General features: G+C 60.1%; 1 protein-coding gene and 1 long non-coding RNA gene across 7 annotated transcripts; one reads left to right on the top strand and one right to left on the bottom strand.

The window, feature by feature from the left end:
- Nucleotides 1-192: 192 nt before the first annotated feature.
- Nucleotides 193-21355, bottom strand: SLC35E2B (solute carrier family 35 member E2B). Of its 6 annotated transcripts, none has more exons than XR_008390655.1 (11): nt 20375-21355; nt 14138-14264; nt 11886-12314; nt 11640-11775; nt 11060-11187; nt 9288-9408; nt 7941-7994; nt 7608-7680; nt 6003-6148; nt 1173-3964; nt 193-403 (listed from the first exon to the last, which is right to left on the bottom strand). XR_008390655.1 is itself a non-coding variant. In XM_053660251.1 (11 exons), exons 4-11 carry the CDS (start codon nt 12199-12201, stop codon nt 3727-3729), a joined length of 1212 nt encoding a protein of 403 aa, XP_053516226.1. In that variant the 5' UTR covers nt 12202-12314; nt 14138-14264; nt 17560-17762; nt 20375-21355; the 3' UTR covers nt 451-3726. The 6 variants fall into 6 exon arrangements, 5 of the variants coding, with proteins under 5 accessions (XP_053516226.1, XP_053516225.1, XP_053516227.1 ...); XM_053660251.1 differs by lacking the exon at nt 193-403 and adding an exon at nt 17560-17762 and having other exon boundaries at nt 451-3964; XM_053660250.1 differs by lacking the exon at nt 193-403 and adding an exon at nt 14375-14527 and having other exon boundaries at nt 451-3964.
- Nucleotides 375-1218, top strand: LOC119050538 (uncharacterized). The gene is made up of 2 exons (XR_005082765.2): nt 375-452; nt 960-1218. It is a non-coding gene; the product is annotated as an uncharacterized LOC119050538 (long non-coding RNA).
- Nucleotides 21356-21775: the final 420 nt, after the last annotated feature.

The following is a 21775-nucleotide window of genomic DNA, read 5'->3' as shown; positions in this document are numbered from 1 at the left end:
AGACAGTTGAGGTTTCTTCCCAGCCTTCCCGCTGAAAGGTCGTGTTGACTTTTTGCAGGTCTTTGTTACAGGCCGTGTTTCCACTCCAAAAGTGGCGCCCACGAAAAGCGCCCTCCTGACCACGTTTTGGGAGCGTTAACACCTTACCTACCAATGAAGAAAATGAGTACACACCATTTGTTTTACTTTTGCAGAACAAGAGTCACAAAGTGGCTGCCAGTGGCTTTATTGAGACAAAAGGACAGGAGGCACCCACAGGATACACTTAATACCACAGTGAAGGAACAGTGACTGAGTTACTTTAAAGAAACGACTTTCTATCAAGTACTGATGTAGTCACACAAATACTGGCACGGGCGAAGTACAAAGCACCGTGGACACCGTGGGCCTGGACTCCACAGTTCTGTTGGGAAGAAAGTGAAGATTACTTGGCTCTGATGTAGTAACAGAAGGTTATTGACAGGACCCTCGTGTTTCCCAGGGTGGGAAAGCCCTGACTGGCTCCCTCAACTGGCAGGTTCCCTGCAGCTCAGACTGCAGTCAGCACTCTAGAAACGGCAGACCAGCTGTGCCAGCTTTCCCCAAATAAAAACGGGGGGGGGGGCACCCAGATAAATAAGACTTTGCCAGTTAGAACAACTTCTAACCCAGTCTGGATATCTGGGCATGGGCCCCACGGCCATCACTCAGAATCCGAGCCAGCGAGGTTGGCAGTTTTATGCCTTGGCTGCCAGGCAAGCTGCTGACCCCGTCTGCTCTTGGCTCACCCAGCACTGAGAGAAACAGGCAGATACATTGAGAGGCTAGGACTTTCTTACTTATAAACTAAGAAAATTCAGAGGCCCCCACCAGGGCATGTAGATACTTGGGGAAACAATAAAGCCCTTAATATGAAATCTGTCAAAGGGAGAAGCAGGAAAGGACTTCTAACTGTGACATCCTTAATGTTTCCCACCCAGAGAAACAGTGAAAAGACGTCCAGGCCCGAGGAAGCACATCGCTGGGACAGGTGGAAGGAGCCCCGTGCGTGTCTGTCCCCTGAACTGGCCCCTCTGAGCAGCCATCCACGGGAGTGTGCCACAGCAGGAAGCAAACCCATGGGGTTGGGGAAAAGTATTTGGGCACCGCCATGTGGCTGACATTCTTTGTGCAGCACGGTTTTTTCTGCTCACCATGTTTATTTTTCCTCAAATTAAAGCCACATTTTTGGTTGGGCAAGGGCGTTCTCAGCTCTCCGAGGCAGACAGCTTTCATGCTGAGATGCAGATGTGGACTGCTGGGTTCCGAGGTGAGCAGCCTCCTGTGCCATCAGTAGTGGATGGTTGAAAACCAGCGACCTGCAGGCGTCTACGTGTCAGTGGGCGTGAGCAGGTGGCCTGACTCGACCTCGGTGCAAGTGTTTGTGTATAAAGGCACAGACAGCCACAGACACAGTGACCAGGGAGGTGACGACACGCGGCTTCAATGCTGGTGCACACGCACCTGAGACAGTTTGGCGGGAAGAACACACTGTAGAAACCACACAAAGCTAATGAAGTGCTGTTTGGACGGTCATTAAGCACAAGGCCAGGCCGTGACCCTCCGCACAGAACTGTCTAGGAATGCCCGAGAAGTGGGAGACTCCGGGGTGCAGACAAGGCTGATGGAAGGAATGTGAGCCCCGGGCAAGGGCTGTGCCAGCCGCAGCTTGGGACAAGGAGTGTCAAAAGCAGCTTGCGGGGAAATTGCCTAACAATTTAGGAAAATCTTCATTTCACTTCTGGTCCAAAAACTTGGAAAATCGAAACCAGCTGAATGCCAACAGTAAGAGTGGAGGGCCGGCACATCATGGGTGGGCCCCGGAACTCCCTGAGGACACTCAGAAACAGGCGGGTGTGTCACTTTGCACTTGGGTGACAAAGTCCAAGGAGGCCCACGTGGAAGTCCTGCCCCAAGGGCCACAGACGGGCTCCCTGCTTCGTTCAGCTCCATTCCCGAGGGCGCAGACAGGGGCCCCAGAGAGCGGCTTTCTCTGGTCCTCACAGATCAACAGGACATCCCACCTCCCTGGCCACCTCTGATGAATCCCCCTTAGTTTCGCAGTTTTGTTTTGGGGGAAGAAGAGGCGGAAAGGGACCAGAAGCCTGAGGGAGTCCAAAGAAACGCCCTCAGTGTGAAAGGGAGGTTGTCAGCAGGTGACCCCACACCTGCCTGTCCTCTGGCCACAGGGCAGCCTTTTAAAAGCTTATTGTTGTTTAAAAGGCCTCATTTTAGTTCATCATTGTGGCAGACTTGTCAAGCAGGCAGAGCTCGAGGAGACGTAATTATTGCTCTTTGTTTCCAAGAGGCCTGGTGTCCTGAAGAGGCAGTTTCTGCATTTTCCAGTCGACACACCAACAAGGAAACCAGTGATGCGGCTGTGGAGGCCTAGGCCTGAGCAGCAGGGCGGAGATGGGACAGCAGCTAGGGCCTCAGGTCCTTGCTGTCAGTTACTTCTGTCAGTCCCGCAGGCGAGCTCCAGGTCCCCAGGGGCCAGACCTGCTCCCCGAGCAGGGCTGCCTCTGACCAGCCCCAGGGCTTAGGACCGCCCTGGCCAAAGGAGCAAAGGAGAGGCCCCCGAAGACTGGCCGGTGACAGGCCCCCACAGAAGTCCCTCCAGGATGGGGATCTCAGCCCGACTCTGGCACAAACACCACATGGTCATCTGTTCATTTTGGGGCACAGCCAGGTTGAGCCAGGCAGCAGCTCAAAGTGGGTTACCTGGCCCCCCAAAACCACGTGTGCCTGCATCTCCCTGTGAAGAAACTGCACTGCCGTTTCAAACAGTGTCATGAGAACTGTAAACACCCCACACACTCTTTCCCACTCCTCCCCCCGGCGCATCCCTTTAGGAGGGACGAGCTGGGAGAGGACAGGGATGCCCGCAGGGACCCTGCAGAGCAGCCTGGGCCAGAACCACAGGGACCACCTGCATCTCCCTTGCCTGAGCTCAGCACAGCAGGTGGCAGTCCTCGGTGCATGAGGGCCCAGCAGGCTGCGGGGTGGGGGTGGGGGTGGGGGGGCCTCCCTCCCTGGAGTCACTTCTCCCTAAGTGGTGCCAGGTGCAGGCAGCTCCAGGGCAGGGAGGCAGGGAGGCAGGGCCCCACACCCGGCCCTCAGCAGAGGGGAATCCTTGTTTCTGCCCTATGAGTCCCCTCCCCACCCTGCCAGGCTCCATGGCCTCTTTGCCAAGGCCCGGGGTGCCCCAGCCCTCTCTTTGGGCACAAAGGTCTCCCCAGAGGACCAAGGAGCAGGTCACACCTTGGGTGGGCCTTGATGGTTGGCCTGGAGCAGATAAGTTCACCCACCAGTACTGAGCAGGCACCTGGACCAGCTCTGGCTTCACAGGTGTCCCCGGGGCTGTCACCCACAGAAGAGTCCGAGCCCGGCCTGACTGCAGTGAGGCTGGCGGTCTCCCCCGCCCTGCATGCAGTGTGGGCCCGTGGGAGGCACTCTTCACATCGTGCAGCAATGGCTCAGTGGCAGCTGGCTCTGGTCTCCCCACAGGGGACCAACGTCTGGGCACCCTGCAAGGTCCCGCTGGTTTTGACTGGAGACCCCAGAAAGGGGCAGTTAGTGCTGCGCATGCCTTTTCCCCACCCAGCTGACCCACAGAGGGGGCAGGGGACAGGCGGCAGGGGGAGGGGACTGCGTCAGCTAGGACAGAGCGCGCAGGGCCCGTCCCGGCACCTGCTGCGGCTCCAGAGCTCAGTGCTGTGGCCTGGGGTCCTTGGGAATCTGCGGCTCCACGCCGTCGCTGGGCGCCTGGCTGGCAGGCGGCGCAAGGTTCTGCATGGTGTCCCGCTGGCGCTGCTTGGCCTTGTTGTAGAGCAGGACGCCAGCTGTCACCAGGACGGTGCCCACAGCGGACAGGCTGGTGACTCTGTTGCCGAAAACTATAATACTGAGCCAGATGGACAGGGCGTGCTTCACGGTGCTGGCGACACTGCAAGACAGAGCAGGGGTGACCACCTGCCTGGATGCCAGCCCTCGTCCAGCCCCGTGGCTGACCGTCCAGGGGTCCTGGGTGAGTGGCAGTGAGCTCCGGGCAGGGCGGAGCAGCGGGGGCTCTGACTGCTGCTCACTCCTCCCTTCTCTCTCTCTCTCTCTTTCCAGGTGGGTGGGCTTTTCATCAGGAACGATGTCAAACCAGGAAGGAGGGGCCGAGCAGCCACATTCCCATTTTCTAGACTTAATAATTGCCGCTCTGGGCCCCGGCTGGTGTAGCTCAGTGGATTGAGCGCGGGCCTGGGAACCAGAGTATTGCGGTTTGATTCCCAGTCAGGGCACATGCCTGGGTTGCAGGCTGGTTCCCAGCAGGGGACACATGAGAGGCAACTATACACTGATATTTCTCTCCCTCTCTCCTTCCCTTCCCCTCTAAAGATAAATAAATAAATAAATAAATCTTAAAAAAAAATTGCCACTCTGTCTGGCGTGGCTCAGTGGGCTGAGTCCCACTGCCAAGCAAAGGGTCGCCAGTTTGGTTCCCACTCAGGGCACATGTCTGGATTGCAGGCCAGGTCCCCAGTGGGGAGTGTCTGAGGGACAACCACACATCAATGTCTCTTCTTCCTGTCACTCTCCCTGCGATCCCCTCTCTCTAAAAATAAATACATAAAATCTTTAAAAATTAGCGCTTTGCCTTATTTTGCTCCTTTTCTGGTACTTTCAAGGAAGCGATGGACATGGTGACACGTCACCCTCATCACTCCAGTTTGCTCTCTGGGGAGGGAGGCCAGGCCCCGCAAACCTGGGCCAGGCCCCGGGGCTGCTGGTTCGGCGGCAGCGACACACATGGCGGAAGCGGGGTCACCACTAGACACATGAAATGTTAATAGGTTTGTCTTTCGGGGTAACAAAAAATTTAAACTTTATGTTCTCTACTTTTCAAAACTTTTGTATTGTTTTTATAAGACGAATAAAACAAAAAAATTAAAAAATTGGTTCTCTGTTCTTTGACTTTTTCGGAACCATCACTAACGATCCTCGAAAGACAGACTCGGGAATATTTGGAAATGACTCTTGGCCCCAGAGGGAATCAAGAATGCATGACAGACACACAGACGATGCCCACCACCAGCTTCGGAAGAACTTAGAAACCATGACCTTCACCCGGGGTCCTGCAGGCACTTCCTGTTCGGGACCAGGAGCACCAGGCCTGGCCGGGGGCAGGGTGCCCGTTGCGCAGCCTGGCACAGTGGGTCGTGCAGGGGCCTGCACGCCCGGCCACTGCCTGCTCAGGGTCCGAGCACATGCTGTGCTGACTCCGGCTGCTCAAACAAGCAGAGAGACCTCCACGTGCGTGGTCTGCGGACACCGAGGCTGCGGCAGGGGCGGCTCCGTGAGCCCCAAGAGCCACACAAACCCACCGAACCTGCTGCTGTCTCCACGTGGGGACAGTTCCAGTCCCACCAGAGCTCAGAAGTTAAAGGCTGTTGAAACAGAAACCTCCGCCCCTGCCCCCACCAGGCCAGGACGCCTGCTCCTCCCAGCCGCTCCCCAGTGGCCCACATGACACGGGCCGTGGCCACAGCTGCCACTGTCACGGGGCTGTCTGGGCCTGCCGTGATGCCTGCTCACGCCTTTGCAACTGCCACTGAGACCCTGCTTGCACTCAGCGCACCTGGTCACAACAGGGCACAGTGCGAACCGGACCCCCAGGCACCTCCGGGCTCCAGAGCGCTGAGTGACATGCTGAGGGCCCGAGGGGGACGGTGTCCGGGACTGTCCCAGCAGAACGCAACTTCAGCTGCTCCAAGCCACGCCTGCCCCAGCGTGACACACCCCAGTGGGGAGAAGCTCATCACACACTCTGCGTGTCTCTGCTGCTTCACCGACACCAGTGGCCAGGTCCTCAGTGCACGTGACCACAGCACCGCCGCAGCACGCGGCAGCAACGAGCATCTTTCACGAGGACGCAAGACCCCAAGGCCCCCACAGATGGCCCCCACGCCAGCGCCCCGAGGGGCTGCCGGGCTCACCTGAAGGTCACCGGGGAGACCCTGCCCATGAGGGCGTAGGCGGAGACGCTCTGCAGGTGGAACAGCACGCCGTCCAGCAGCAACAGCAGCAGCGCGTCCTGCGTGTAACGGAAGCTCTTCCCGCTCCTGCCCATCACTGGCAAGTCCTGCGTGGAGGCATGCGCAGCAGCGCTCTGTGGCCGCCCTCCAAGTCCCGGTCACCCCAGGGGCAGCGTCTCAGGTGTCTAATCAGTGAGGCCAACAGGTGGGTGCTGCCAACAGCCTTCGGCCGTGGCAACCAAATGGCGCCTCCCGAGACCTCAGCCCGGCAGGCACAGGTGGCCAGCGCGCACACGGCCCGAACCCCCTGGTGCTGGTCCACAGGGGGCTGCAGCACAGACCACCGACCACCCACACGGACGGCCGGCTTCAAAGGAATGAACCAAAACCCGCCAAAAGCAAGTGCTGGTGAGGATGCGGGGAGGTCAGGACCCTGGGCACTGCTGGTGGGAGCGCAAGGTGGCGGGGCCGCTACTCAGAGGTAACGTCCAGCCCCCGTGGACCCTGGGGGGGTCCACCTCCACTTCTGGGCACGTCCCCAAAAGAAGGGAAACCAGGGACTCAAACAGTTGTGTGCACCCCATGCTCACAGTGGCCAAACGCAGAAGTGACCCAAATGTCTGCGTACAGATGGACACACGAAATGTCACCCAGATCACACCCACACCCACACACACAAGAAACACTGTCTGTCCTTAGAAGGAAGTGAGCCGTGACACGCACTACAACGTGGACGGACCCAGAGGATGTCACACCACGTGACACAAGCCAGACATGGAAGGACAGAGACTACGTGACTCCACTCTCAGGACGTCCCTGGAGGACTCGGACCCACGGACACAGAGCAGACAGTGGTGCGGGGGCGGGGGCAGGGTGGGGAACGTGTCGTGGGGCCGGGGGTGCAGTTCGGGGGGATGGAAGGTTCTGGAAGGCGGCAGCTGCACGACAAGGCAGACGTGCCTGCAGCCACCTGACAGATCTGCACCAGTCGTTCCGACTGCTGCCCACACGGGCGGGTGGGGAGGACGAGGGGCCCGTGGCCCGTACCCCGTCTGGTGACCTTCCGCCCCACTGACTGCTCTGCAGCGGGCACGTGTTACTGCAAAATAAAAAGGCCTGCCCCTGACCGCTGTGACTCAGGGGGTTGAGCTTTGTCCCGTAAATCGAAAGGTCATGGGTTCAACCCCCGTCAAGGCACATGCCCAGGCTGTGGGTTCGGTCTCCTGACGGGTTGCACATGAGGCAATGGATCAATGTTTCTCTCCCTCCCTTTCTCCCTCCCTTCCCTTCTCCCTAAAATAAACAATAAAAATATTTTTCAAAGAGCAAATGAGCCTAAACGCCCTCATGTGAAAATCTCAGGAAACTCCCACAGCCCCGATCAGCCTCTGTGGGTGTGACTCCGCCCCCGGGACCGTCCAGGCCTGACTCTCACTTCCCGTCCCTTCTCCTTGGGGGACCTGACTCGGCCACCCAGGCACCCCCGCGGCCTGGACATGAGCGAGCTCTGCTCCCAGACTGTGAAGACGGAGGCAGCCCAGGGCCCGGGGCCCTGCCCGGACTCACCATGAAGAAGACCCAGGCAGGTACCAGCATGGCCATGGCCGCGGCGCTTGTGTAGAACTGCAGTTCGGTGGCCCTGCGGGGACGACGGGGGTGCCTGGGCGAGAGCCTAACCGGGGCGGACCAGACTGAAGTTCCCCCGCCACCCACCGGACGACAAGGAGGGCCATGCATGCCCGAGCCAACCCGCACGGCCATGGGGGCACCCGTCAGGGAAGATGGGGTTCTTCTGCCCCGTTTCAACCAGGCGCCACTGGAGGCCACCAGAGCCAAGGCACAGGGGGTACCGGTGTCCAGGCACTGGAGTCCCTTGGCCCGGAGCGCTGTGGTACTTACGAGAACCTGTACTTGTCCCCACTGAGCAGCTTTTTTGAGAAAACATTTTGCAAACTAGAATAAAGAAAAGAAGACGTTTCTCGTCAGCACCGGAAGCCAGCACGAACCCCCACAGGGACCAGGAATCTGCGTCCCCCCTGAACTGCGCAGGCAGCGCCGGCAGCGCCTCGAGGATGGCACGGGCGCCACTCGGTGCTTCTTGGGCATCACTGCACCTTGGCAAGCACCGACCGTCCTGCCTCACACCGCGGGCAAACTGCGGTGCTCAGAGGTGGGGCGATGTGCCTGAGATGGCCCAGCTCCGAGGTGTCAGAGGACCTCAAGTTCCGGCCTGAAGCAACGCACAAACCCCACTGTGAACCAGGGGTTCCTGAACTCAGTGACCGCCTCGGACGGGCACCCCCACGTGGGGCCAGCAGCCACAGCAGCCACAGCAGGCACAGGAAGGCCCCAGGAGCGGAGCAGGGACAAACCCCAAACGGGACAGGCCGTGTGAGAGACACGCACACGGCCAGCACCTCGTCCCGGGACCCCAGGGGGCTGCTCTGTGAGCAGCAGTGGGTTGCTGTGTTTCATTGTGACGCGGAACCTGGGCAGGGACGGCGCCCGACAGAGACTGTCGCTGGTGGACCTGGAAGCGAGTTGTTTTGGAGACCTGGCCAGCACAGGCCAGCAGCCTCTCTGCCCGAGCCGTCTCCGGGCCCTTCCAGGAGCCACCAGACATCAGAGACCGCGGGGAGGCCCCAGCGACTCAGACCAAAGGCTCCCAGGGCGTCCGTGGGGGCAGAAGGTGGACGAGGAGCTCGCGGCCGGGCTGTGATGCTCCCAGGAAGCCCTGAGCTCACCCGCCTGGTGGTCACTGGTGGCCGGTCCCGTTTCTAGGAGCCCAAAGGCAGAGGGTGACGCCCCCAGTGTTACAAATGGAATGAAGGAGGTTTTACTTTTTCGCAGCTGAGTTACTCAAAACCTCAGGCTGAGCCATCTGACTTTAGAGGTGACAGTGGTGACGAACTCTGGCACCCACACTGTCATCTCCTCTTCCCTCAGAACCAGGACAGCCCCGGGGGTGGCCACTGATTCTGAAATACGAGGCAGCGGGTGGCGGGCTTTGCCGACTCGCCGCATGAGGCAGGGCGCCGGGGGCCGGGGCTGCGGCGGCACCTGCAGGCCAACCACGCCCCCCCCCCCAGCGTGTTTCAGCGTCGGACCACGTCTCCGCACCTCACCAGGGAACCTACTGCTCTGCTCTCTCGGAAAAGGCAGCACCAGGCGTGCTGAGTGCAGCGTGGCGGGGAGGAGTTCGGAGCCGCCACCGGGGCAACCGTGTCCCTGCCGCCCGGGACTCACCAGTCCATGATGTTGGTGGACAACGCTGCCGAGAACCCCAGGACATTGAAGCTCATCTCTGTGGCCGTGCACAGCGCCAGGCCGCCCATGACGGGGACGAGGGACAGGTTGACCAGCAGCCCTGAAAGGATGAGACAGAGGCTGGCTGTGGCCGGCCTGTCAGGTGCAGATGCCCGTCTAGGGCCCACGGCTGCTCTCTCCCTCCGCAGGGGAGCGGTGGACTTTTGCCTAAACCCAGACCCAACTGGTGTCGGCCCCTCTGGTGTGCGGGAGGGCAGCCGAGGAGAGAGAGAATGCCTAAGGCCCCCCACGACGAGCTCTGCCGGGCCTCGGGGACATGGGGCCCCACGTCTGCTCCCGTGCCAGTGAGGAAGACATGGGCCTGGGTTATTTACTAAAAAGTGAAACTTGGGGGGTGAGCATGGCATTCATTCCTGCTTCACTCCGAAACGCAGAGCACGTTGAGGGGGTGGTAAAAACACTGTTCGGGTGGGGACAGCGCATTCCCAGGGAAGGGCACCACTGGTGGGGGCGCCCGTTCTGACCCCAGAAGCAGCAGCCGGCTCGCTCTGATGCTCAGTGTGGGTGAGGGGCCACGCTGCTTGTGTCTGGCAACAAGGAACATCCATCCACAGACTCCCCCCAACAGCCTCACGGGCCGCGGTCCAGTCCTCATCCCAGGACGGTGCCGCCTGAGCCCACCGCAAGGTCCCTGGGAGGCGGTCAGTCAGATGGCAGGCCGAGCGCCTGAGCAGGGAGCCCGGAGCCAGGGGTCTGTGCCTGCTGCCGACCCACCCTGGCCTTGGCCCTGCCCTGTGTGATGGACAGCACATGTGGCCCAAGAGGGCACAGATCTGTGCGCCTGCGCCCGCTCGGGTGACACCCTCACCCCAGGGCTGCTCCCTGGACCCGGCGAGACGGCTCTGCCCACCCCCAGCCTTTGCTGGCAGACGGCAGGCACTGCTCTGCGTGGCCCTCAGCCCGGACACCGCTGCTCCTCAAGTCCTGGCACCACAGCTGCCCCCTCCCCAGTGCCCCTGACAGAGCTCTCGTTGCAAATTATCCTCAGCAAGGCAAGCTGCTAAGCAGGAAGCCTGGCCCCAAGCGGGCAGCCAGACTGGGGCGTTCAGGGCTGCTGAACACGTATCTGTCCTGGCTGAGCAGCCGGGCCCGAGCTTTGGTTTAACCGCACTGCCATCGGCGAATGGCCAGTTGCAGGGAGTCCAGCTGTGTCCTAATCCCCACGGTGGCTCCTCCGCCCCCAGGCAGGCACTTGCCTTGTTGTGAGGGACCGTGTCCCCCACACTGAAGCAAACCTGCCCTCAGAGGAGAGGTGTGCACAGCGCCCTCGTGTGGCCCAGGCTTGTGCCGTGGGGCTGCGGTGGATGCTGTTCTCCAGGAGGCCGGCCGGCCGGAGGACAGGCGTGCATGCACCTTGCGGCTGCAGGCAGACTGCCTATCTTGAAGGCTGGAGAGACGGACATATGTCCGCTTTGCTGGACCATGGGGAGGACGGGGGCAGTGAGACTCAGGGGAGAGTGATGGCGGGGGGGGCTGGAAGGACTCCGGAGGCGCGGGCTCCAGGGTGAAGGTGCATTGGGGCTGCCCTCCCTGCAGTGGGGAAGGCGCCTCCCTTCCTGGGATGGGTGTTGCACTGAGGTTACCTGCTTGTCACTTTCCCTGGCCCAGCCCCCTGACCTCAGCCTGTGTCAGCAGCCCATCCAGCCAGGCGTGGGGTGGGGGCAGCGGCAAGCACCCAGAGGACCGCTCACCCGTGTATTCTCCCAGGATCATCCGCGACATGATGACAGTGAAGATGGGGGCGGAGCTCTTCACTGTCTCAGCAAACGACACTGCCACGTTCTTCAGGCTGACCAGGCCCAGGACCACTGTGGCGAACCTGGACGTGAGCGGAGAGGCATGCCGGGATGGAGCGGTCCTCGAGGCGCCCTGCACCAGACTCCAGGGGGCCAGCCCGGATGGGCCGCATGCCTGGCTCCCCTGGCCCCGTGCCATGCTGGGTCCGGCCCTGTGTTCAGTGAACGGCTGTCCTGCCCGCGGGGAGGCCGGAGGCTGCCGGATGGCCGGAGCGTCGGCCCCAGGAGGTGCAGGACTCTCCAACCAGTGACTGTTAAATTAGTTGTGTGGGTGTTCCAGAAACCCTGACACATGTGTGTGACACTCAGATTCACAAAACCAGGTGCTTCAGTCGTTCTGAAATGCAGACTCTTGTGAGTTTGTCTTGAAAACCCACCCTGGGTCCCCTAGCGATGGCATCAGCCAGCCGGCGAAGGCATTTTAAGTACCAGGTGCGAAGGCCCCAGACCTGCGCCTGCACCCGGGGCCGCTCACCTCATGAGGCCCACGAACAGCATGGTCATGGCGAAGTGGGGTGGGTAGGAGAGCCGGGCCTTGTGCTGGTGCAGGCAGCACGGCACGAACGTCTTCAAGCCCCCGATGCAGGTGGTGGACAGCATCTGCACTGCGCCTGCGGGGGACGGCGACACGGCAGGGCGCTCACTGTGGCCGAGGCCTGGGATGGCAGCGCCCGTGCCCCCCGCTGGCCTGCCCCCCGCCCCGGCCGGGCGGCCCACTCACCCAGCATGCCGGGCTCGCCCTCCAGCAGGGACAGGATGTACTTGTTGAGGAAGAGGGTGCAGAAGCTGAGGAAGAACCAGAGCGTGAGGTAGAGCAGAGCCCGAGAGCTCCACACGCCCAGGTCCGCCTCGATGACTGTGGTCTCGGTGATGGTGACAGCGAGCACGCCCTCCTCCGGAGTGCTGTCGCTCTTGGCAGAAATGATCTTCTCACTCCTGTGGCCGAACAGGGAGCCCCAGCCGAGGGGCGGCTTTCCACGGGGCTTCTCCTCCGGGCCCGAGGCCGCCTCTGCCGGGGGTTTTGCAGGTGCCGCCATGGTGACCCAGCAGGCGCGGCCTTATCTCTGGCCGGGTGACCTCAGGTGGAAGGATGGAGGCTGGGCCTGGCCGCCAGCTGTCAGCAAGCCACCAGCAGAAAGCGGGAGCACAGCTGGCGGGTGAGGAGAGTGAGCACGTTACTCGTGTGGCGTTCAGCACCCGAGCATCGTCACCACCAACCTGACATGTGACTGTGGACCCGCCTGACACCCCTCAGAAGGCGGCCCTGACGACTCTGGGTCCCTCCTCCCCCAGGCTGTTGAAAGAGAAACCTCCGCCCCTGCCCCCAGCAGGCCAGGGTGCCTGCTCCTCCCAGCCGCTCCCCAGGCTTGTGGGCCTCGGGACCCTGGCCCTGGAGCCTCCGCCGGGGCTGCTCTGCCTGCGGCCGCCCAGTTCAGCCCAGGCCCGGCCTCTCAGGAAAGCCTCCCTCCAGGCTGAGTTCTCATTTCGAGGCCCCTGAAGCACCAGGTCACTTTCACAGCATTTGTCACTGTGCCCCAGGGCTGCTGCTGGGCTCCCAAACCAGACCTGGTGGCAGGTGCGGACACCCAGGTGCAAACCAATGGGACGGTGAGGGCGGGGGCTGGCACTGCGGCCGGAGCACCAGGTGCTGAGCTCACGCTGCCTTGCAAGTGCAGCCAAGCGGGGGTCACAGCGCCAGCCCCCCAGGCAGGGCCCCCGCAGTGCTGCCAATGCGCCCAACTGGCCCCGGGTGCAGACATCCCCTCCAGACAGAGACGGACACAATGTGACCATCAAGTGTCACTGTGGGTGGCAGGGAACAAACAGGGAAAGAAGAGGAAATCAAGTGCTTGGCCCAGGCCAACCTCAGTGATGCCCGCCGGCCGGGCCCAGGGGCCAGACATTGTCACAAAATCTGCTTTTGGATGGGGCTGGACGTGGCATTTTCTGTTGGTGGCAAAACAAAAGTGAAGCACAGCCTGAGTGTCCGTCTGCGGGGGCACAGAGTGCGGTGTGCCCTTGGGCGGCGCCACGTCGACGCCGAAGAGACCGGTGTGGCCAGAGAGGTCACGGAGAAAAACGGGCAGTGCCGCGGCACAGATGCCGGTGGGCAGGCCCTACACGCTGCTTAGAAACAACAGTGCCGGCCCCGGCTGGGGCGGCCCAGTGGACTGGGTGAGGGTTTGCGAACCAAAGGGTTGCCGGTTCAGTTCCCGGTCAGGGCACACGCCTGGTTTTGGGCCAGGTCCCCAGCAAGGGGTGCAAGAGGCAGCCACACATTGATGTTTCTCTCCCTCCCTTCTCTTGTTTCTAATAATATATAAATAAAAATTTAAAAAGGAAACAGAAGCAAGAGGGAGTGGAGCCCACGGCCGTCACATCTCCAGGGTCACGGGACGGGACGCAGCGTGGACACATGGCAGAGCGCTCGTCCGTGTGGGCGGGCCGCGTGCTCTTTCCCACTCGCTCTGCGAGGCCTAGAGCCTCACCCAGAAAAGCCCCCAACTTAACTCTGGGCCCCATTTCAAACTGGTTGCCTTGGGAGGAGGGGAGGAGGGGAGGAGGGGAGGGGGGGAGGAGGGGAGGAGGGGAGGAGGGCAGGGGGCGGGGCAGCACCTCACTTCCCGGCTGACCAGACTGGCCTGCGCCGTGGCCCGAACTGTGGGCGCCCAGAGCCCACCCCAATCAGGGTTCGGCAGCAGTGGGACAGCGTGGCCCCTCCGCCACCTGCGGGAGCAGCCATCGGGCCTCCGGAGCGGGCCCAGCAGGGGTCGCGACCCGGGTGCAGCCCCTCAGTGATGGACACCCTTCCCACCCCACGTCCAGAGCAGGGCCCAGTGAGCTCTAGACAGGCACCGGCCCCCCAGCCCCCGCCCTTTGGTGACTCGAGACCCTGCACCACAGCCCACCCGCTCGGGGACGAGCTGCTGTGACGACTGAGGGACAGGCCAGCACAGGGAGGGCAGCCCCTACCTGGCCTCCACGTCCAGCCAAGGCGACGGCTCTTCCTGGGCAGCGGAGGGGACAGGAGCCACAAAATCCACACAGTTTCCGTCTTGCGTCCACGTACTTCTGAGGTCACACTGAAGGCTCAGAACGGCTTAAAAAGTAAGTGGACACTGGTCACCTAGCTCCTTCCTGACAAGACACTGCACTACAGCCAAGCCTCTCTGGTTGCCTGTTGGTTTGCTTCTTTCAGCAGAAACCCACCGGGTCCAGGCCATAAAGGAGGAGGAGCCCTCTGTCCCTCCAGGTCTGAGCCCAAGAGGAATCTTCTTGGGGACTGGAACGAGCAAAGCCCAGCAGCCTCAGGATGTCTAGTCAACCTGTGGCCACAGGCGAGGAGTGAAGGCAGGAATCCAACTGGGGAAGCAAAGGTGGAGGAGTCTGCAGCGCAGCCCCTGGGAGATGCTACCATAAAAAAATAACCAGAAAGGGCCAGCAGGAGCCAGACAGCCAGAGCTGGGCAGGGGCCTCCGGCTCTGCCCTGAGGGTAGACAGGCAAGAACAGACAGGCTTCAGGCCCCCCCCCCCCACAGAGGCCCCGCCCACCACCCACCTGCCCCACAGGCTCAGGCCCAAGGGCATTTGCAGGTAAAGATCAAAAGGAGGGTCAAAGATCCCAGATCTCCGGGGGTGGCGGCAAAGGCCTGAGAGGGGGGCAGGGACACAGGGATAAGCACCCTTCACCCTGGAGAACGTGGCAGACCTCCCGACCCACAATCAAACCAGGAACAAGCCAGGTGGCACCGTTTCTGTAACCGAGGCCGTGGGAAGAACTGCCAGGTGAACCCAACAGCCTGCTGGCTGCTCAGAACTGGAGGGGACCAAGGGGACACGAGCCCCTAATCGATGTGGGGTCCCAGACAGGACAGGGACTCAAATGGGGCGCCAGCAAATGAGCTAACAGTATTCTCTCCCTGTTCATCTCCCAGTGTAGCTCATGCTGAGGTGACACGCGGGGAAGTGGGCAGAAGGCTATACAGGTAAACCTGGCAACTCTTCTCGAAAGAAAAAGTGTGAAAAGGTTAGAAATTACAAAAATAACTCAGTTGTGGGTTAGAAAAGACAGAGCTGAATGAAGTGTTGGCGTTTGAAGAAACATCCGAGGGACTTCACGGACACACGTAGAGAATGAATCAACGTGTTAAAGAGACGAAACCAGAGTGCGGAGGAAACTGTAAGAACTGAAGTTCCAGGAGGAAAAGATGGGGAAGGCGGGCTACGGACAGAGGGAAAGAGGCAGAGGACAGACGGACGGCATGGGTCCTGGAGTCACAACGCGCTCTCGGCGCGCTCAGGAAGTGACACCCTTGCGCAGGCGTGCTGTGATGCAGCCCAGGATGGCAGGGCGCCCGCCGGCCAGCACACTGGGCTTGGAGGTGCATGGGCAGAAGGCAGTGCCTGTCCATACAAAGGGCAGGACAGGGTGGGGAGGGCTCTCGGGTGCAGCTTTCTAAATGGTGATGACCCCTGGCTGCTGGGGCTCAGTGGACCGAGTTCCGGCCTGAGAACCGAAAGGCCATCAGTTTGATCCCCAGTCAGGGCATCCTGAGGCTGCGTGGACAAGTGGAGCAACACACTGACGTTTCTGTTTGAAGTCACTAAATAACGTAGAAGGTGTGTATTAACTATGTACTGCTTAGTAGTTAGCAAACCCCACCACACTTGGCATCTTAAAACAAAAGCCGTTTATGATTTCACAGTTTCTGTGGGTCAGGAATTGGGGAGCAGCCTTCTGGGGGCTGTGGCTCAGCGTTGCCTCGGCCACAGGGGCTGGGGTCTCATCCAAAGCTGGGGCGGGCGCTGCAGGGTCTGTTGCTGAGCTCACATGCGGCTGCTGGCATTGTTACTCGGGGCCTATGGGGGTGAGCGGCAGGCATCTTCCAGTCCTTGCCTGACAGGGTTCTGCCTGTAGGACCGACCACCATGCATGAGCTGGCCTCAGGGACACCCAGGGAAGCTGAGTCTGTTGTCACCTGTCTCAGAAATGACCTCCACATGCTCACTGCATGGCATCCGGCAGAGGGCGCAGACACCAGGTGTGAACCACGGGGCCAGGCAGTCGACCTCCTCAGTGATCAGGGACACGGACCACAAGCAACGAAACAGCACTCAGCACCCCCCACGGTGGCCGAAAGGGAGCCCCGCCCGCCCAAGGGCAGCTGTACAGGTCAGAGGAACTCACACAGGCCAGTGGACGCACAGGCAGGTGCCAGCACTTCGGGAAATAATTTAACATTACCTTGAAAATATGAAAGCGAATCAAAGGAAGCCTTATTCAGATGGCCCCAGAGAGCCCTAATGGGGGAGCGTAGGCACCGGCCCTCCCAGCTTACTTTACACCCCGCGGAGGAAGGTTTTCTCCTCACCCAGCAACAGCCCAGCCAATGAGAAGGCACCACAACCCGAACTCTCACTCTCCTCCAATGAACACCCTTTGAAGCAGCCTCCCCCCTCCCTCCTCTCCTCCATGAAGAACAGGGCTCGCGGCACCAGCCTGCATGTCCTGCACTGCGGCTCCTCTGCTCCTCCCAAAGAAAGTCCTTTGCTGGTGAAATAACTGGCAATTTCACATTCAGGGCTGAGCAAAGGTGAACACCCTCATAGGAAGCACGGCACACCACACAGCAGACGGAACTTTCTGGAACGCTGGGAACCTGCTGGTCGCCATGCCTGAGGGACCAGACTGTCTGCCCGGGAGTCTGAGCATCGGGACAGTGGAGGGTTCCATGCAGCACGACACTGGACAGCAGTGAAAACGCGCAACATACGGGAAGATGTGGTCAGAGCTGGGGACACACATCTTCTCAACTCGAGGGCTGAGCGCACGAAGCCGGTGTTTACCGCTGGGCCTGGGCCTAGAGTTTAAATCCGGGGCAGAACTGAGCGGTGGGTGCTCTGGGATACAATGGAGCCCCTTGGAGGCCACGCAGGGCACCCGGTGCTGGCGGGAGGGAGCTAGGCTCAGGGGATCTGAGCCCAGAGGGTCCTGCGCACCTCCGCACCTCCGTCCTGGCTGAGTTGCAGCTGCCGTCCCCACTCCGGGGCGTGTCTTCCCACCACCTGTTTGCTCTCAGCCCACACGGGGTCAGTACCTTTAAGTGAGAGACGGTCCCTGTCCCGCAAAAGACCGAAGGTCAGTGGCCCTGACCTGACAAAGAAACAGGGACTTGAGCCAGCAGCTGACCGGACCTGTGACCACCTGGAGACGGGGCACAGCCGGCCGGACACACGGAGCACGTGCAGCACAGGCCACCCACCAGGTCCGATTCCCTCCCTATCAGATGACACACAGGACGAGCACCAAACCGACCGAACTATAAGCTTTCCTGCCCAGCATGGAGTTGGCAGCGGATGAGCAGCCCTGGCTGGGCCCGCGCCTGCCTCCTCACCTGTCTCCTGCCAGGGCCCGTCCTCAGAAGAGTGTCCACCTGCAGGGCGCAGAGGAAACTGGGTCCACTGAGAAGTGACATCACAAGAAGCGAGCCTGTGATGTCCTCACTGCACTGACGTGCTGCCTGGCACCACACGGCCCCGGCAGGCGCGGCGTGCACCAAGGTGCAGGGCTGGCGGGCACACTTGCCACTGAAGGGAGCTAGGTGAAATAAAGACGCCAATTTTTCCTTACCCAATTGTGCAGACCCCTAAATTCTAGGGCCATGTGGCCCAAGGTTAAGAATCCCTAATCCATGGCCCTGGCTGGTGTAGCTCAGTGGATTGAGTGCGGGCCTGCGAACCAGACAATCGCGGTTCGATTCCCGGTCAGGGCACATACTGGGGTTGCAGGCCAGTTCCCAGCAGGTCAGTTCCCTGCAGGGGACGCATGAAAGGCAACCATACATTGATGTTTCTCTCCCTCTCTCCTTCCCTTCCCCTCTAAAGATAAATAAATAAAATCTAAAAAAAGAAAAAAAAAAAGAATCCCTAATCCAGCCCTGGCTGGTGTGGCTCAGTGGATTGAGCACCAGCCTGAGGGATAAAGGGTCACTGGTTCGGTTCTCAGTCATGGCACATGCCTGGGTTGTGGGCCAGGTCCCCAGTGGGGGCGTATGAGAGGCAACCACACATTGATATTTCTCTCCTCCTTCTCCTTCCTATCCCCCTCTCTAAAAAGAAATAAATCTTTAAAATAAGTAAATAAAACAGGAGTGTTTTTTTTTTTTTTTTAAGAATCCCTACTTTAGAACAACTCAGGGTGTTCTCAAATGCCAGGTGAGAAATCTTATATTGTTTCTGACTGTCGGCAGAGCACTTGGTACAGCGTGCAGACTCCCGGCCCTGTGATTCAGAAAGCCCGCCTCTGGGGATGTATCCTAATGAAGCGCAGCAACAAAGGTCCCTGCTTGGACACAGGGACATTCAAACAGCTGTGCGGTTAAGGCTCAGAAACTGGGCACTATCCAAGTGTCCAGTAGGAATCTGTAAGAGCTCTGGCAGTCACTGTGACACACCGCAGCCCTGCCAAGTGTTAACAAAGTCGTATCTGTCACAGATTGGGAGCAGAGTCCCACGAACTCTGTACGATTTGCTCCGCATAAAGAGTACAGAAGGTTCAGAATGTGCACGAGTCACCAAATATTATGGTCAGCCCGGGGAGGTGAGTCAATCTGTTAAAATTTTGTTCTTTGGCTTTTATCTATTTTCTAATGTCTACATTGAAAACAGATTTCATTTAAAAACTTTCTATTCCTTCTTAATGTCTCTTTTCATGCTGACATTGTTTCCTACTGCTTTAAGATGTTACTTTCAAGATACAAGTTTAAATATTCCCAGTAACTTTACTGAAATTTATATGACCTCCATTTAAAAAAAAAAAAAAAGGCCACTGAACAAAGCTTCTGCCTCTAAATAGAATTTTTGTTTTCTAGAGCAGCCTGAATGTGAACAAATTCTCCAGGGAACCAGTACAGGAGCAAGGGTGTCACCTGGACATCCACAAACCCAAACCCAGTTAAAGAAAAATCACGGCCCTGGCTGGTGTAGCTCAGTGGATTGAGCACGGACGGGCCTGCGAACCAAAAGATCGCAGTTCGATTTCCCATCAGGGCACATGCCTGGGTTGCAGCCCAGTTCCCAGCAGGGGCCAGTTCCCAGCATGGGATGCAGGAGAAGCAACCATACATTGATATCTCTCTCCTTCTCTCCTTTCCTTCCCTTCTAAAGATAAATAAAGAAAATTTAAAAAAACCCACAAGGACTGCACGACAGTGGAAGCTCTGGGCCTGCGGGGAGTTACCTGGGGAAGCAGCAGCAGCTGGAATCAGCCACGGCAGTGGCTCGACCCTTAGAATTATGGCTTTCTAAAGCACCAGGCGGGAAAGTCACCGAACGCAATGGATTCATGAGCAATCGTGACCTTTGGCTCCTGAACGGAGGAAGTGGCTGCACCTGCCCCAGGGCCATATCCACCTCTGGGGCATCCTGGTGCCCAGGTTTAAAATGCCGTTAACTCCTATGACTGTGATGCACCTGACCTTCACTGCCCCTCCCCCCTTCGTCCGGGTGCCCAGACTGTCCCGCCCCAGCTGGGTCCCCCACCTCCACAGCGGGAACGGAGCGGGAGGCTGGCGCCATCCAACTCCACGGTGTACCCTCCCCATCCAGAGCAGAGGCCTCGAGTCCGGTGCATGAGCGCCCCAGGGCCCAGTTGTGGGCTCGGGTGCGGCCTGCCAGGCTTGGGCTGGAGATGGGACGGCTTCTCCCCAAGATGAAGGCGCTTGAAAAAGGGCAGAATGGGGCGGGACGGAGAATCAAGAACAGCCCTTCTCTGCCCGCAAGGTTAGGGTTTCTCGGCGGAGGGGGCAGCCCCGGGGTGAGAGGGGGCGACAAGAACATGAGCCCTGGGGTTGGCGGACTCGAGCGAGGGCAGTGTCCGAAGCGCCGCGGCTAGGAACGGACCAGGGCGCTAGATTTGGTCCCGAGGACCGTGACAACCGGAGGCAACCGTTGTCATTTGCTTTATTCAGCGTTTTCCTCGTCCATCGGACACTCACACGGAGAGAAACGACCCAGACAGGGTGCGCATCACGAAAGCTGCTCCCGACCAGGGCCCGTACTCTATTGGGCTGGGGCGCCTTCCAGGGACCCCAGGGGCATCCCGGTGGCATCGATGGCGCCATTAACCCGGAAAGCGGGCCAGGGGTCCGCCCTCTAGCAGGAAGACGTCTCCGCCCCTAGCGCGCCTAAGGAGGAGGCCCCACCACCCACCGGCGGAGAGGCTGCGCAATGACAGCCAGTGCGGGGTCTCCTTGCTCATCGTGGGTGCCGGGAACTGTTCTGCGGACATCGATGGAGGCCGGGCCGCTCGCTGTCGCGCACGAAGAGCCCACTCGGGCCCTCGGACTCTCCTGGCCCTGCTAGCCAGGCTGGGAGGCGGCCCGTCAGCCTCCGGGGAGGGCCGTGGGGGGCGTGGCCCGCGAGGAACTCGTCACTCGGCTGGCGCAGCGCATGTCTGACTGCGGTCGCCCGGGCCCCACGTCGGGGACTTAAGGGCGCGCGGCATTTAAGGTGTGGACGCCGGGAGCTCAGGGAGCAACGCGCCGGCTGAGGCTTGCCTGGGCGGGGTTCCGCGGGACTTACGGGGCGGGAGGGCCTATCGCGGATGCGGAGAAGGCCCCGAGCAGAACCCCCGACCCGAGCGGAGCCTCGGGCGGCCAGTTCCGTGGGAGGAGGGCGGCGAGGCCCGGCGCGCAGCGCCTCATCGAAGGGCGGGCAACGTCCCTCCGCCCTACTCTGCGCCGGCCTGAGAGGGCGGGGCCCACCGCGGGCGGAAGTGCTTGGCCTGCCAGGAAGTGACGTACAGGAAGCTGCTGCGCGTCCGTTTCCGCTCCCTGGGACCTTCTTAGTAGTTTAGATTTCCCCCTAATGCCCAATGGAGTCAGGGTTCTGGGGAGCTGAGCGGACGACCGCGACTCTACCGCAGCCCATTGTCACGGCCCGGACGGTATCACCAATCAGCTGGGGTCCAGCCAGTAGACAGCGGCATGTGCTTCTAAGCCTAAGGGGCTGTCGTTGAGTTTTGGTTTCAGGGGAAAGCCAGTCCAGCCAAACGAGGCCTACGGTCGTGTCCCCATTATCCGTGGTTTCACTTGTCACGCTCTCATTTACCCGAGGTCGTCCACGGCCAGGAAATATTGAAAGGGAATATAAGAAATAAGCAATTCATGTTTTAAATTGCAGGGCGTTCTGAGTAAGCTAGTCGTCCATCGTCAGATCCACAGGCCCGGCGTTGCTGGGGTTGTGTTCGCCCCCATTTCCGGTCGTGACTGCCCCGGAGCGCAGGAGCGCTGAGCTGGCAGTGCGGACACGCCGCAGAGAGGCCGTCGTGCGCTCAGGTACCAGGCGAGTGCACAAGAGAAGGGCTGGCGCCGGCTTTTCCTGGCGGCCAGAAGACCGGACTGGGCCTGAAAATGAAAAAACGTACAAAGTAGCCAAGTGAGATTGGTGTTTCAAACGTACTACTCACAACTTTCAGGACTTGTCCTGAATGTGTGGGAGCCCTTGCGCTCCCCCGTCCCCCGCTTTGATAGGCTTCTCATGCCTGGAAGGTCAAGTCCCAGAGGTCAACAGCCTTTGTGGGGAAGAGGGATCCTGGGGGCCAGGCCCCCA

The sequence above is a fragment of the Artibeus jamaicensis genome, unplaced genomic scaffold (assembly GCF_021234435.1).
Source record: "Artibeus jamaicensis isolate MK-2021 breed Jamaican fruit bat unplaced genomic scaffold, CSHL_Jam_final scaffold_847, whole genome shotgun sequence".
Lineage (NCBI taxonomy): Eukaryota > Metazoa > Chordata > Mammalia > Chiroptera > Phyllostomidae > Artibeus > Artibeus jamaicensis.
Note: the sequence above shows the minus strand (reverse complement) of the source record. Positions and strands in the feature narration are given on the sequence as shown.